This window comes from Notolabrus celidotus, chromosome 18, assembly GCF_009762535.1.
Source record: "Notolabrus celidotus isolate fNotCel1 chromosome 18, fNotCel1.pri, whole genome shotgun sequence".
In the NCBI taxonomy this organism is placed as follows: domain Eukaryota; kingdom Metazoa; phylum Chordata; class Actinopteri; order Labriformes; family Labridae; genus Notolabrus; species Notolabrus celidotus.
The window spans coordinates 4974447-4991776 of NC_048289.1; the positions used below are offsets into that span (position 1 = coordinate 4974447).

A 17330-nucleotide genomic window follows, 5' to 3' on the forward strand; every position below is an offset into this window, starting at 1 on the left:
GAGCAAACAGGAGCAGGAAGACGAAAAACGTATAGTACCGGCCCCTCCCCTTAATCACTACATAATCTACAACTAAACCAGACGGCTAACCCGATGGTAATCACCTTCTCTTTTCACAAAACATCAAATGTAACAATAAACACTGAACAATCAAATACAGATTTACTGAATATGTATGTAGTTCCCCATTACTTTACCTTTTAAGGGTTAACATTATTTTAAACTGTAAAATATTTGAGCAGCATTTTATATACTACTACTCGTCTCATCACTATCATCTCTCTCTCTCTCTCTCTCTCTCTCTCTCTCTCTCTCTCTCTCTCTCTCTCTCTCTCTCTCTCTCTCTCTCTCTCTTATTCTCTTCTATCCCTCTTTCTAACCCAAACTCGGTCGAGGATGATGGCTGTCTAACATGAGTCTGGTTCTGTTCTAGGTTCCTGCCTGTAAAAAGGAAGTTTTTCCTCCCCGCTGTAACTAGCTAAATACTGCGAGGTGCAATGCTCATAGTGGATTAAGGTGGGGTAAGACTGAGTCTTACCCTGTCTTGGTGTTGGGTCTCTGTTCATAATTTAACATAGAGTATGGTCTAGACCTGGGGTTCCCAAACTTTGCGGGCCTCGACCCCCTAAAGACTCTCGACCCCCACTGTCCCTCAAAGTGATTAAATGTGGCTTCATTTAGCTGGTCTGCAGAAAATTAACCTACCTATATTAGCATGTGTCTGTGTTTACTGTGCCGTTATGAATTAACCTACTGCTACTGATGCTTTTGATAATTACCTGTTAACTAACCCTAAACATAGGAGTCATCAGGCATAAAGAAAGGCAGAAAACTCGTTACATTTTCTATTTTCAAGGTTTTATTTCAAGGTTAGCTACTTCTTTTGTCAATATTATTTACTTTAATGAATAAAATGTATTATTTTTTAGATAACTTAAAAAAAAAAAAATATTCTGGAAGACGTCTCATTTGTGTCTTGAGATCCCCATGGGGGTCCCAACCACAGTTTGGAAACCCCTGTTCTAGACCTGCTATGTTGTTAAAGCGTCTTGAGATAACGTTTGTTGTGATTTGGCGCTATACAAATAAAGATTGATTGATTGTTGAATTTCATAAATGTATATGTATATTCACTGAACAATATCCTGTACACGCTTCTGTACATAGCTAACTCTAACTATTCTGTGCCTCTGTATATACTTTATTATTGTTTTATTTCATTCTATTTTATTTGATCTTTATTTTATTTTATTGTATTCTATTTTTATTCGATCTTTATTTTATTAGATTTTATTTGTATCCTTCTTCTGTTAATATCTAACTTTCTTACATACTGTTTAAAAGAGCTCTGTAATGCACGAATTTCCCTCTCCGGGATAAATAAAGTATTTCTGATTCTGATATGTTGAATAAAACAATTTTAAAAATTGATCACAAAAAAAATGAAGAAAAGGTGTATTATTCGTTCCCACGGACTCTAAATATTTAAATATACATATGTAAATCAATATATAGTCTATGTTCGCCACAACCATTTACAGTATAGGGTTCCAGGACACTTGAAAACTACATTTCCCATGATGCACTTCGGAAGAATGACCGTAAACAAGAAAGCGGAAACAAAAGGGGTTTTTATAAAAACACAAACACATCTCCGGCTGTCGAAGTACTCAGGGAATACACTACAGTCATTGACTTCGCCTGCAATAATACCGAAACTTCAGAAAACAGTGCATCGAGGTATTGTAACTTGGAACACGTCGGTGAAAATGGCTCTGAAGAGAATAAACAAGGTAAGTTTCACCGGGTAGAGACGGTTACCAGCTAACCGGAGCTAACTGGCCCAGCAGAGGCTAACTGAAACCCTAATGAAACACAGAATTGAATTCAACGACACTCCTGTTATATAACAACTAAGGGACAACTTTTTAATATTTCTGGGAGCATCTTATTTGTTGACACGTTCTGTAAAGGACAAAGCAGTGAAAAACAACTTCAAAGTTTCGAGTTAGCGTGCTAACAAAAATACCCGAGCTAGCATCGTAACTACTCCTATCTGTCACATTTTAACACTCCAGATCTCTGTCCTTTATGTCTCCATTTAACCAGGCAGCTGTGTTAAAGGTGTTGTAGTGTACTCAGGAGATAAATACTGTTACAATCAGGATAGTTAACCTTTATTTATGTGTCTTTTTACGAAGTTATGCCTTCAAAACATCATAGCATGTTAGCCCTGTCAGTGGTATCAGGTGTGAGACATGGATGCTCCTCAGGTAAGGGTCAGGTGTTTGTTGAGAACTACAAACCTCTCTGAAGGCCAGATTGTGTGGCAGGTCGGATGTTTAATATCATACAGCTTTAAGTGATGGAGTAAGTCTGTACTCTGAATACTTTATGATGGGTGCAGCTCCAAGTGAAGATCTAGAAAGCTCTTTACACTGAAGCCACTCCTTTACAACCAGGAAGTGAAAGGGGTAGAGGGGAGAGCAGGGGGAGGGAGGGGGGAGAGTGCAGGCTGCATTAGACAAGTTATTTACAATCAATACATCAAGCAAAGCAGAGATGTACACTAATATATATTACATTAATTCATGTCAGTGTAACTGAGGAGCTTTTTGTGTTATTGTACTTTTCCTTTTCTTGAAGTACTTCCTGTACAAAATAATTATACGTTTCTACATTTTACATCACATCAATTACTGTTTAGAAAATATAGAACACACTTTCATAAACTGCATGACAGCCAGCTGACTGAATGATGTCTAATAGGCAAAGAACTCAAATCTTACCAAGTGAATTATCAATCAAGCTTTATTTATATAGCACCTTTTATACAAATCAAATGCAAACCAAAGTGCTTTACAGCGATTGTAAACAAGAAAGAAACAGGAATAAAATAATAGCAAGGTATAAAAAAGGATTTAAAAATAGAGACTAATGTACACGAACAACAAGTAAAAACATCAAATTAATATTAAGAATATAGATAGTTGAAATAAATAAATTAAGAAGGGTTGAAAATAAAATTAAGACTAAAAATATCAATAAAACTGAGTAGATAAATAAAAAAAATAATTAATAAATACAGGTAAAATACAATTAATATGATAATAAAACAACATTAAAATCAATATAATAATAAAATGTAAGTAATAAAATTGTTAAACCCTACATAAAAGCCAGACTGAACTAAATGTGTAATTAGCCTCACTTCTAGACAGAATATTGAATGATATAAGCTAATATAAGCTACCTTTACCTGACAGGTCCTAATATAAATGTTGATTCAAGATATTTGTGTTTCAAAATGTTTATTCAGGAAAACAAGCATCCACATGAACATCCAGCTTTTCACAACAGTTCATTTGAAAGGCCTGATCTCAGTCTACAGTTTCAATGAGTCGGATTATTTATTCCTTATCATCAGGAGAAACTGTCTTCATCAGAGTACAAAGTTAACAGCAGAACAAGAAGCGACCCCCTCCTCAACCCTCCCAAGGAGTGCTACCTGACCATGTATTTCTCAACTCTGTTTTTAAGAATAAATCTACTTCTCTCTAAGCAAAGTGTTATGTCATCTTAGCTAACCAAAGTTTGAGAGTAGGTGCTTCTACTGAAGGATCACTTTCTTAGCAATGAGCAGCCCATAAGATAAAAGAGGTTGTTGAGCGACTTGGAGGTTCCTGAGCCCTTCTGACACTCCAAAGACAATCAATATAGGATCAGGTTTATCTTCAACCCCAAACACTTTTGAAAGAAAATGAAAGTTTCATAAAATGAGTGTAATCTGGATAGCTCATTTCTCTATCAGCACACACTGTACGGGGGTGAATTATTTTACAACATGACAGTTCAGAAGCTATTAAACTTCAAAGTTTTGCCCATTTAAGGACATGACTGACTTGACTGACAGGCGGGAACACTGTAGCTGTTGGCCAGGAGGCTCAAACCCCGCCTCTTTACCTCACACTAGCTCAACAGAAGTTAGGTTGAGTTCAACATTTCCAATATGGCTCCAGCCAACGATTGGCTTCAAAACAGCGCTTCAGAAACAGATGGGTGATGTCACGGAGACTACGTCTCTATTATTTATACAGTCTATGGGTAAGACGAGAGAAGGAAGTGGAGACAATGTCCTCTCATTTGATAAAATAAACCTAAAGCAGAGTGTCTTTTTTTTTTAAGTCATCCACTGAGACATACAGTTTGAGAGACAAAGCAGTGCAGACATTCATAACATTAGTTACTATGACTCAGCAAACAAAGGGAGGGTCATTGTAACTCAGTTTGTTTCCCCGTGTTGATTTGTTCCTTTTCTGACGGAATAACTAACGACAGTCTTTCTTCTGTGTAAAACAGGAACTTCAGGATCTGCAGAAAGACCCTCCAGCTCAGTGCTCTGCTGGGCCAGTGGGGGATGACAGTGAGTACACACACACACACACACACACACACACACACACACACACACACACACACACACACACATCATGTCACAAATCCACACCTGAAGGTTGTCTTGTGTCAGCGTCCCTCTGCCTGTGGAGCAATTTATTCAGGATCTGCAGAAAGACCCTCCAGCTCAGTGTTCTGCTGGGCCAGTGGGGGATGACAGTGAGTACACATACACGCACACGCACGCACGCAAGTACGCACACATGCACACACACGCACGCACGCACTTAGCACGCACGCACCCACACCCACACCCACACACACATCATGTCACAAATCCACACCTGAAGGTTGTCTTGTGTCAGCGTCCCTCTGCCTGTGGAGCAATTTATGGTGTTAGACAAACATGACGAAACATGTTTTCCTCAAAGTAGACCGCTTCAGTTTCTCAACGGCTGAAATACAGGACACTGAAACACTCTGAAACACAGACGGTAACAAAGTCTTCAGATGGTTGGACACAGTGTAGACCAAATATTAAGTATTAATTAAGAGGGCAAATGAACACTTGAGTAAAGAGAAACATGAAACACTGAAGGATGGTCAGTGTCTTCAAGTGTTTCACTTCAGCAAAGTCTCAGTTTGTTTTAAAGGTTGTGTTTTCGTACTGTTTGTGTCTTGTTCTGATTATGAAATCATCGAGGTGATACCATCTTAACTTCCGTATTTAAAAGTCCTTTCTCAGAGATTACATGCCTCCCTCCGTTTTAACAATGTCAGCACAAAGTTGGACACACATCACTGCTCATTGAGACTGACTCACCCAGCTAAATGCACCAACACTGAACAACAGAGAGAGAAGAACTGTCTGTGTCTCACAGAAACCACATTCATCTGAACTGTTTGTTTGAAACAGAACATTCTTTACAACCTCAAGTGCTCTCTGAAAATACTCTGAAGTCTTAAAATGTAGCTGTCACTCATCGCATTGTCAAATTCTTCTCCTTCAGTCTGTTGGCGACTCATACTTCGGGTACTGTGTAGGTTAGTTTTGAAACAGTCCAGGAATGAGACCAGCAGAGAGTCTAGCCTCACTTCTTCTTATATCTCCAGGAGTAGGGATGTAAATTTAAGTATTTTCCATGATCGATCTTTGGAAATGTTAACAATCAATTATCGATTAATCATAAAAAATTAAAAACTTATATGTTTTCCATGTCAAATACAATGCCAAATGGGTTTTTTCCCCTGAATCAAAATTTCCTTCACGACACAATGTGTATAACTGACAGTATTGAATATCTATGGATCGTATTGAGGTGTTCAAAATGTTAAACAGGCTAAATATCAACATGTGGAGCAGGCTTATAATCTCTGCAGACATACAGTCATAAAGTGAAGGCTCAGACTTCAACAAGAGAACTGAACAGAAACATATTTCAAACTCACAGTGTCCAGTTTTCTGTCTACTCCTTCTTATTGAGAAAATTAAGCATGTGAACGTGGTCAGGTGTCAGCTGGGAGCACAACCGGGTCACAATCAGTCCAGCGGCGGACAAAAAAGCGCTCGTGGAGACCTGTCACTCAGCTGCAGCCCCCAGCTGAGCGTCTCCGCTGTGAGCAACACCTTCAGTCAGCTGATTCACATGAAACATGCCTTAAACTTAAAACACCTCCCTGATAGCTGAACGAAGTATGAGACCACATGATGTTTGTTCAACGTGATAGAAAATCAAATCAAAAAAATGTGTTCAAGTAAGTTCTTAACAATCAATTAAGGGTTCTTGAAATCCTTGAAAAGACTTGCATTTTAATGTTGTGTTTTCAAGGTTTGAAAAATATGCTTGTAAATGCTTAAAATTGTAATCATATATATTCCACAATTAACAGCAATCTGACTCAACAGATCAATTAAATGGAGAGAAATAAAATAGTCTCCCTGATGGGCTCGCGTGTGTGACATGCTGGCCTGTTGTCATGTGACATGACGTCGCACGAGGACAGTGTGTAGAGACCAGCATGCTGGGAGGCTGTCGGTTGAATGAACGTTGGCTGGAAAATGATAAATACAAACTTGTTGGCGACAAGTCTCGTCTAAAAATACAGTCTTGTGCACGACACAATGTTTCTCATCGAGACCCGTCACAGACCGACCGCGGTCTTGCAGTGACCGGCCCCGAGCTACAAACACCCCACGAGTGTGTGCATGAAAGTCTATCACATTATGCAATTTACAACTGCTTACAGTACTTGAATAGTTTGAAAATTGACCTCAAAAGTCCTTGAAATCGACCATGAAAAGTGTACGAACCCTGAATTAATGAATCAATCGATTAATTGTTGACATCCCTATCCTGGAGATATTCAGACTTTTAAATGTAAACTAAAAACATATTTATTCAGTCTGGCTTTTATGTAGGTTTTAACTTTATTACTTTAATGTTTTATATTGATTTAAATGTTGTTTTATTATTTTTATTAATTGGAAATATTTGCTTTTTATTATTTATCTGCTCAGTTGTATTGATATTTTTAGCCTTAATTTTATCTTCAACTCTTATCCTTACCTTTTTTTAAATGTATTTATTTTAACTATCTATATTCTTAATGTTAATGTGACGCTTTAACTTATTTTATTTATATATGTTTTATTGTTGTTGGTGTGCATTAGTCTCTATTTTTAATATATCTTGCCATTATTTTATTTCTTCTTTCTTGTTTTCAGTTGCTGTAAAACACTTTGGGTTGCATTTGATTTGTATGAAAGGTGCTTAATAATAAAGCTTGATTTATTGATTGATTGATTAACATAAAGAAAGCCGGACAGAGATCTTCTTTAAATTAAAGACAAACAGTACACAGATTGAATAATTACAAAAGCACAATAAGAGATGGATAAGAATAGAAAAAGTCCTTCAAAGACGTAGAATGTGTTGAAACTGCTGTCTGGTAAACAATGTGTTGAAGTCTGTGACGTGAACATCTCACATTCTCTTGTGTCTCTCTCTCTAGTGTTTCACTGGCAGGCGACCATAATGGGTCCGGTGAGTATCACAGCTTCACTTAAAGCTTTCAGTCCTCTCATATTGACTCCTCTGTCTGTGCTGCATTAGAAGAACATCATGTTTCAAGTGTTTCCCCTTGTATTACTTAAGATCAACGCGATGTGTAACACAGACATGGACATGTAGTTAACTTTGAATTGTTACAGTCATGGTTTTCCTCCTTTTGAAATATGTTGTCCTCACTAAAAGATCACTGTCTATGATGTCTTCCTCTCAGGGCGACAGTCCTTACCAGGGAGGAGTTTTCTTTCTCACAATCCACTTCCCCACTGACTACCCGTTCAAGCCGCCAAAGGTAAGATCTGCTGTAGTGTCTCAAAGTTTCATCTTATTATCAGGGTGATTTATCAAGCAGTCACAAAACCATCCGGTCCATCCTCTTCATAAATTATCTAAAAGAAAAGAAGAGCTGAGAGAAAGCAACAGAGCTTTTTCCTTCTCTCAGAATCTATTACATTTACTGAACAGGAGCGTATGAACTCATACTGGGGAGCATTGCTACAAATAAACAAACTGTTTATTTCCTGGCTACATGTAGGAGATCTTGCACCAGTGATTTGATCTAGCTTCTTAGTTGTTACCTTCATAGAATAGTCTCAGAATTCAGCCCAGAGGTTTTGAATGCTGAGAGGTTTTTGTTCCTGGTAAAATATACAAAAATAGTGTCTGTCAAATCATGAAGATAGAACTTGTTATTAATATCTCTGTTGTTGTGTCCCTGGTTCATTCTTAGCATAGTTTGAAAAGAACATTGCAGATTTTTTTCCTGCAGAAGCAGCTGTAAAAACAACAAAAAAACACCTTAAACAGTTCTTTAGTTCAAGTATAAGCTACTGAATGATTCTGCACCTTCTAGCCAACCAGAGTCCACAATATTCAGCAACTCTCTGCAAATAACTGTGGGCCTATTGTAATGAAACATCAGTGAAGGGAGGCACTACAGTGATGTGCTGGCGCTCCCTGCCCATGTGTCCCCTGTGTCTCAGGCTTCGGAAGACATTAGGATCCATAATAGGCGCATTTCGACCAAGAGTTCCAGGGTCTTTTAGCTCCCATTGTTGTCTGCATTTCGACTGCGGGCTGAAGTCCCGGGTAGATTGTGCAAATCCGGCTAGTGACGTATGGAGAAAAAAAAGTAAATGCACTACACCACCAGACCAGTAGAGGGCAGTAAAATAAAGACAGATGCCATTCATCACAGATGACACCATAGAAGCAGATGGACAGGCAGGTATCATTATGAGCAACACAACAGTTAGCCTGTTAGCATGAAGAGACTCAGCTGGCGCTGTTTTAGATGGTGCTATATTTCAACACAGATGGATTCACTGAATCAACACGTGAGAGGAGATAAGCGCGAGTAGCAAAGACGTTTCAACACAGCTTTAAAATCCTTTTGAACTCAAAAAGCCGTGGCAGAGATCGACCGGTGTTTTGGTTTAAACTACGACCCTGTTAACTGGAGACTTTCAGCCGGATGCATCCCTCATAAATGTCTTTAGACGATCATTAAATATCTGATGAGGACATTTTGAAATCTTAATAAAAACTAAACTAGTTTGCATCCCAGGAACTCCCTCTGTGTTTCAACAGCTGTGTAAACTCCACAAACACTGACACGTTCAGCTGAAGGTCTCCAGTTTACAGGGTCACTTTTAAAACCATAACACCGGGAGAGACGCATTCATGGTGGGCTGAGAGAAGACTACTGTTACAAGCTGCTAAATCAAGAGAATCACAGCTTCTTCTTTTGAAAAGTACACACACATACAAAAAGATAGAACAAATAAAAACTAATGAAAGAAAGAGAAATCAAGTGAATCACAGATGTGTGTGATGTTATTGTGGACGATGGGCGGAATAAAAACACTGCGGTTAATCTACCAATCAGACACGTTCAGCATTGCAGGCCCTGCCCCCCGAAAGTCCTGGGACCTTTGAAAAGTACTACCCCCCAAGCAGGGGCTTTGTAGGGGGGAGATAATCTACCCCTGAACTAAATTTAGACCCTGGGTCCACCGGTTGAAACGCACATAGTTCCGGAGAAAAGTTCCTCCAGTCGAAAACCGCCTGTGGTAGGCTATGAAACGTATCAATAGAGGGTGTAATGGGAAAGGTTTCTTCACTGAGTGCTCATCCTTCTTATCAAAGCTCAAGTACAGTGTGTTTTTCTCAAATAGTAACATTACATGTTTGTTGTAGTCCTGGATTGTAGTCACATTTTTCAGCTTCTCATGTACTTTAAACTGCTCCACGAAAGACGACCGGCCGAGAAAAGTAGAACACATGACACGCTGTACTTTTCCATTTGAACCTGACAATGTTTAATTTTTATTACAGGTAGCATTTACAACAAAGATTTATCACCCAAACATAAACAGCAATGGGAGCATCTGTTTGGATATCCTCCGATCACAGTGGTCTCCAGCACTAACGGTGTCTAAAGGTGAGTTCAGTGACATTTTATTGATTTAAATGATTTATGTTTACAGTTTTTGAAAATAGTCCCAGAGATTCCTCGTCAGTGATCGTTCCATGGTGATGGATTCTTCTCTGCCTGTTGTGGTGGATTGAACATTAAACTGTCCTCATTCAGCTCTCCTTCTTCTCTGAGCTCTGTGGTTCACACACACAACTTTGAACCCTGCTGCTATCATCACCACCGCTCATGGTTTAACTTTCTTTGTAGAGATCTCTAACCTAAAGTTTCTCTCACCTGCTCTGCTCCTTCATCATATTGATGGACAGGATCCAATATGAAAATGTCTGTAGCCTGCTGATTTAGCATGCTAACTGAAACTAGTCACATTGTTTTGATGCTAACAGAAGCTAACGGTTTCCCCTCACCTTACAGTCTACGGTGTCAACAAGCAGAAGCTAAATGTGCAGTAACTCTTTTCAGTGGATTGATTTGACATGACGTGTGATCAGTTTGTCTCTGGTGTTGTTCATGTTAGTGAAAGTTAATAACTGTTGTCAAGGGGTTTTGACCAATCAGAATCAAGCATCTTACACAGACTGTAGATCAGTAAGAAAGCCGGGAAATATGTTAGTGTAACTAAAGAACAGTCTGGGTTCTTCAGGCCTCTGAATCCGTCCTGTGTTTGAAATCATTACTTAGGTGCAGACTCATTTTAAACACATTTTATTGATATGGAAGCTAATGTGATCTTTTTATCTCCTGTTTTTTTTTCAGTTCTATTGTCTATATGTTCACTGCTTTGTGATCCTAACCCAGACGACCCCTTAGTCCCAGACATAGCACAAATCTACAAGAACGACAAACTCAGGTTAGTGTCCTCACAGGCTCACTCTGTGCTTCATTCATAAACACAGATGTCTCATTTACTGTCCGTATTTAGTTTCTGCCCCAGTGAGTCTTTTTATTTGAAGTATATTGTGTGAACTGTGTCTGTGTGCTGCTGTAGTTAACCTCCTCTCCTCTGTCCTCAGATACAACAGAATAGCAAAAGAATGGACCAACAAGTACGCCATGTAAAGAAGAGAAATAATCACAGATGAATACAAAATACAAAAACATGCTGAGATTTTTCTTTTTCCTTCTTTTTTAAAGTCACGACACACTGTAAATGAAAGTATGGAATCATAAATTAATCTTAGATAACTTCCATGAAACTAAACTGTCATTTTCATCATCGTCACTCTGAGTTCATGACATACATGTTCAGAGATTCTTCAAAGATTGTCGAAAGTCATTGAGTTGATTTGTCGACATTTAAATTGTGGCATGTTGTTTTTGCACCGAGGACTTTTTTTTATTTAAAACACACACATTCCTTTTAAATTGCTTCTTAGAGTTGTTAATTTTTTTAAGTTAAAGTAGTGTATTATAGGCGTTAAAACACATCATCCGCTTGTCAGAAACAAGCCTTTTCTTTGATAAACGACCTGAGTGATGACAGCATATACACCACCAGTCAAAAGTTTGGAAACACCTTCTCATTCAAGGGTTTGTATTTATTTTAATTATTGTAAACACTGTAGATTAATACCAAAGACATCAAACTATGAAAGAACATATATGGAATTATTGAATGAAGAAAAAAGTGTTAAACAAAGCAGAATCTGTTTTATATTTTAGATTCTGTAAAGTAGCCCCCTTTTTCCTTCATGACAGCTTTGCACACTCTTGGTATTCTCTCAGTCTGCTTCATGAAGTGGTCTCCTGGAATGGTTTCTAATTAACATGAGCCATGTATAGAGTTCATTTGTAGAATGACTTGCCTTCTTAATGTGTTTGAGACCATCAGTTGTGTTGTTAAGTGGTAGGGTTAGTAATAATAATAACTGGGATTTAAATAGCTCCTTTCAAGAAACCCATGGTGGCTTCACAGGGTCAGGTAGGGGGTCTGGGGGGTAGGTGGGGACAACACTATCTAATGTGGAAATGTGCGTTTTGACCCAATGGATAGCCCTATTTGACTACTGTTGTAATCCATATTATGGCAAAACCATATTATGTCATAGTTTTGATGTCTTCAGTATTAATCTACAATGTTGAAAATAGTTAAAATAGATAAAAAAAACATTGAATGAGAAGGTGTGTGCAACCTTTTGACTGGTAGTATATGTCGGACCAAATGCCAGGTTCAGTGAGACACACCTCCAGAGCCTCTCAGTGTCAGCTGAGGAAGAAAAGAGCCATGTGAAAATACGTACTCTTGGTTTACTAATCCAGGCACAGTTTATAATCTGTACCCGATGGTTTTCGATCTCTGGGTAGGATCTGTAATCGCCAAGTACCTCCCTTTTATCTGGACTGTCCTAACACAATGACAGCTGGAAATCATAAAACACAACCTCAAATCCAGATGAGTTGGACTTCCTCGGCTGATGACGTCGCTCTATGACGAAAGAAACTGTGTTTACAAATCTGTGCCCACAGACTGCACATCAGCGGGCATGGATTATGAACCTGTAGGCACAGATTATGAACTGTATGCACTGAATCCTAAACCCAGAGTACAGATTTACACATGGCTCTGGTTTTTTTTAACTCGCACCAGGGGAGGAGGGGGGGGGTTGAGCTCACTGAATCACGGAAATGGGGCCAGACATGCAAGCTTGTCATTCTGACACACGCTTTAGAGTAAAGAAAAGCTCCATCATATTACCTAACATGAAAACGTCGCCCGGCCTTGATGTAGTGGGCGACGGTGGTGTCGTCTGAGTTCTTTTGCATCTTGTAGCAAGTTGAGTAAAACGATGTACTTTAGAAGTCGAAATGAGGAAATGGGAGCGATTACAAGTCATGTATTACTGTGTTCTTCATCTCTTATTATTATCATTGTTTTATTATCATCATTATTATTAATAATTGTATAGTATTAAAACCCTCTGGAACTCTTATTATTGTTTTACTTTGTTTCATTTTAACCTGTCTTTAAATAATGTACTCTCTCCTGTGAGGATGACTTGGTTTTACACAGGCACAAAGATTAGATTGGACCCAGTGACACCTGTATCAAAGGGCTAGACCAAAGGGGTCATTATGATCCTTGTTCTGACCTCTCTCTCGAAGAAGAAAGGGTTTGATTCCCAGTCTTTGCTCCTGTGTAAACTGTCTCTGACTCGTCTTTGAGGCTGGTATGGCAACTTTTGTACTGAATTAAAGAATGGTACCACCTTTGCGTACAGCCCAGTTTGTATCTAGTGGTGGACAAAGTACACATCTTCATTTCTTAAGTCAGAGTACAGATCCTCCTGGTCAAACATTACTCCAATACAAGTGAAAGTTGTTCAGTCAGTTTCTGACTTGAGTTAAAGTCCTGGAGTACTTTCTTTTAAAAATACTGAAGTATTCAAAGTACTTTTTAAAATATCTCTAACGTATTTTCACAAAGCATGAGGTCAGTCAAGAATGCATGGGTGTACATTCTGCTCCATTCTGTTTATCTAGAAAACATGATTTCATTTTTGAAAGTCTACCATGAAATATAAACTAAGTTACTACAAGCACAGACAAGTTTACAATGTTCCTCTGGAATCAAAGCAGTGTGTTAGCTCCAGACCTCCACATGCTTTCTTAGGTTAGATGCTGATGTTTTGGAGGCTGTGATGAAGTTTGACCACTGAGAATAACCAAACACAAGTACACCAACAGTTTACGGTCTTTGGGATCTGATTTCAGAAAAGAAAACTCATCAGCTGACTTCAAATATAAAGTAGTGAGTAACTAGAGCACTGATAGAAATGTAGTGGAGTCAAAAGTATATTTGTCTTTGGGGTGGAGTAAAAGTAATAAGTTTCCCCCAAAAAAGAATACTCAAGTAAAGTACAGATACTCAAAAAATGTAGTAAAGTACATTTACTTTGTTACTGTCCACCACTGTTAGTATCACAGAAGTCAACGTTGGTGTTTCGGAGGAAGGTCAAATATCTTTCTTTGTCTTGTTGACGGTGGGTCATTAAGAGGTCATTACGTCTGGTATGAGCATGCTCTAATTCTTTAGCATTTGCTCATGGTAAGTATTAACAGTGCAAATGCATAGAAGAGTAGCAGCCATAGAAAAGGCAAAACATGCTTTATGTCATAATTTAGATTATAGAACTTTTAGACTTCAAAGAAAAGCTCTGGGATAGCACAGACAAAGAGTGGCAGATCATTTCGTGGTTAGCTTCTTGTGTAAAGAGGATCTGCTTTTCATGCTGGTCTGTCGGGCTCGTTGCTTCTTTTGTGTTTCATTTTTATTTTTCATATCAGCTAAACTGGAGTATGGTTATTCAGCCGACTATTGCAACGTGTGTGAAGCTGCATTGATTGAAACTGTGCTTGGGAACACACACTCACCGGCCACTTTTTTAGGTACACCTGTTCAATTGCTTGTTAACACAAATAGCTAACCAGCCAATCACATGGCCGCAACTCAATGCATTTATGCATGTAGACCTGGTCAAGACAACTTCCTGAAGTTCAAACCGAGCATCAGGATGCGAAGAAAGGGGATTTAAGTGACTTTGAACATGGCATGGTTGTTGGTGCCAGATGGGCTGGTCTGAGTATTTCAGAAACTGCTGATCAACTGGGATTTTCACGCACAACCATTCCTAGGGTTTACAGAGAATAATCAGAAAAAGAGAAAATATCCAGTGAGCAGCAGTTGTGTGGACGAAAACGCCTTGTTGAAGTGATAGGTCAGAGGAGAATGGGCAGACTGGGTCGAGAACAGTAACTCAAATAACCACTTGTTACAACCAAGGAATGCAGAATACCATCTCTGAATGCACAACACGTCCAACCTTGAAAAAGACGGGCTACAGCAGCAGCAGAAGACTACACCGGGTGCCACTCCTGTCAGCTGAGAAGAGGAAACTGAGGCTACAATTCGCACAGGCTCACCAAAACTGGACAAAAGAGGATTCAAAAACATTGCCTGGTCTGACGAGTCTCAATTTCAGCTGTGACATTCAGACGGTGGAGTCAGAATTTGGTGTAAACAACATGAAAGCATGGATCCATCCTGCCTTGTATCAACGGCTCAGGCTGCTGGTGGTGTGATGGTGTTAGGGATATTTTCTTGGAACACTTTGGGCCCCTTAGTACAAATTGAGCATCATTTAAACGCTGCAGCCTACCTGGGTTTTTTATCCTGACTATGTCCATCCCTTTATGACCAGTGTCCCCATCTTCTGATGGCTGCTTCCGGCAGGACAATGCACTATATCACAAAGCTCATATCATCTCAAACTTGTTTCTTGAACATGACAACGAGTTCACTGTACTCCCATGGCCTCCACAGTCACCAGATTTCAATCCAATAGAGCTCCTTTGAGATGTGGTGGAACGGGAGATTAGCATCATGGAAGTGCAGCCGACAAATCTGCAGCAACTTTGTGATGCTATCATGTCAGTATGGACCGAAATCTCTGAGGAATGTTTCCAACATCTTGTTGAAAGTATGCCACAAAGAATTAAGGCAGTTCTGAAGGCAAAAGGCCGGTGAGTGTATACCACCAACAAAGTCAAGCCAGCAATGTCAAATGTGAACAGAATGTTAGGCCCTGACTTGTAGGAGGAGCAGGTCTTGTAGTGGTTTTGTAAAACTGGTATTTTCCTTTAAAAGCTGAAGGGAGACATGTTCCTAAAATCAATTAATGTCAAATTAAGTTACCACAAACTCATTTCACACAACAAACCTTGGGTACATGTTTATCCCTTTGATTCAAATGGGACCTGAGCTTAGCAGGTACGTGTTAAATGGTTTAATCCATTTCTCAGATAGTGGACTTGCATATTAAGAAAAGGAATCAGTTGAACATCTCACCAACTTTACATGTGACCTGATTTCTTCCTTTTCTCTTATGAAGGAACAGTGGTATGAAACACCAAGTCAGCTTTATCTTCTTACTTTACATGGACATTTAATATCTCACACAGTCCATGTGTGCCAGCAGACAAGTGAAGCAAAGGAAAACAAATGACACTGACGCCCTCTGCTGGTTACACATTTCCCAGCAGCTACATCTGAAGAAAGGGCAAACTACAACAATTATTTAAAAGAGCTTTCAGTTTAAAACTCCTCTTGTTAAATGATAATAAGTTGTGTCACCACTGTTAGAACATTTATTTTATTGTTCATACTCCTGTAATGTTTTATTGAATGGAAATCTTGAAACAGAAGACTTGAGTAGACAGGGAAGCCCTGATTTGCTCAATCTTGGGGTCAAATTCATGTCCAGAGGGTCCCCCTTTCTGGAAATCTGATGGCTACTCTTGATGCCACCCAAACATTCCTTAGATATGATTGGCTATTTGACTTTTTCGAGGCAGGTAGACGGTTTCCTTTGCACTTTGATGGAACAAATCTTCCCTGTCCGTAATTTAAATCTTACTTCTAAGTCTTTAATGTATTTATAAAGGGAGGATTCAATGTGTTGTTGTTGTATGACTTTTCTTCACACAGGGTTATAACATCTCTGTGATGCTTCAATGTTAGTACTTCAAACTGTTTAGGAGAAACAGAAAGGGAAACTAACTCCATTTTTGTGTGCTCACACTTACCTCATGCAGGAGTGGCATGAGGTAGTGCTCAGATCAAAAGTCTACATGAGCCCCATCAAGGATCCCCTTATTACTAACCTTACACAGTGCAACAATTATTCCAGTTCTTTATCCAGGTTTGTTTTTTCTCTTATCAAGAGATGTAATCATACATTTTTAAAGATAATGTTCCCCTCAGCTTTAAAGAGTGAATACATGTCGGAGGGATTCTCTGCTGTGACCTTTGAGATAATTAGACATTGAGCCCTGTCGTTACTTCTTCTGTCATATCTTTTCTTTTGTTGTGTGTAAAAGGAAGCCGACTCGCTCACTGTAAATATAATCTACATCAGGGTGAAAATAAAGTAATATAACTCAGTCATATAAACTCAGTTTTGTAACAGAGGACAGACAATTGAGTTTTTAAAATGTCCTAAAACCCTAAAATATTTTCTACACATAAGTATACTTTAAAGCGAAGAGTTTTATAATTTATTCTTGAAGGAATTATATCTTTATTGATTGATTATTTCAAATGGATTTATTCTAATAATGCAGTTTGCCTCATCAACTTGTTAGCAGGTCTTTCATCTAATCTGACTCCAGACCAGCGACTGTACATAGAAAAGTCTTTAGTATACATGGAATATTTTCCTCTAGTCAAAGAAGGTTTAAAGGAGTCTAACAAAACACGGGTGTATGACTTTATCAGCCGATTAACTTAATGTAATAATAACAGTGAGAGGACAACTGTGACATCTGCATAAACCTTTGTGGTAATAAAACTTTTCCTTTTTCTTTTTGAGGTGTGTATTCATTGATATACTTTTAGTTTCACTGTGAACTATCTTGAAGCCAAATTTCAATGA

At 38.7% G+C, this 17330-nt stretch overlaps 1 protein-coding gene across 2 annotated transcripts; it reads left to right on the forward strand.

The window, feature by feature from the left end:
* Positions 1–1584: 1584 nt before the first annotated feature.
* Positions 1585–12830, forward strand: LOC117830257 (ubiquitin-conjugating enzyme E2 D2-like). 2 transcript variants are annotated; one of them, XM_034708295.1, is made up of 7 exons: positions 1585–1793; positions 4360–4423; positions 7408–7439; positions 7678–7755; positions 9801–9906; positions 10657–10750; positions 10914–12830. In XM_034708295.1, the coding sequence occupies exons 1-7, from the start codon at positions 1596–1598 to the stop codon at positions 10957–10959; spliced, it is 618 nt and encodes a 205-aa protein (XP_034564186.1). In that variant the 5' UTR covers positions 1585–1595; the 3' UTR covers positions 10960–12830. The 2 variants fall into 2 exon arrangements, with proteins under 2 accessions (XP_034564186.1, XP_034564187.1); XM_034708296.1 differs by lacking the exons at positions 1585–1793; positions 4360–4423 and adding an exon at positions 4522–4614 and having other exon boundaries at positions 10914–11008.
* The last annotated feature ends 4500 nt before the right edge of the window (positions 12831–17330 follow it).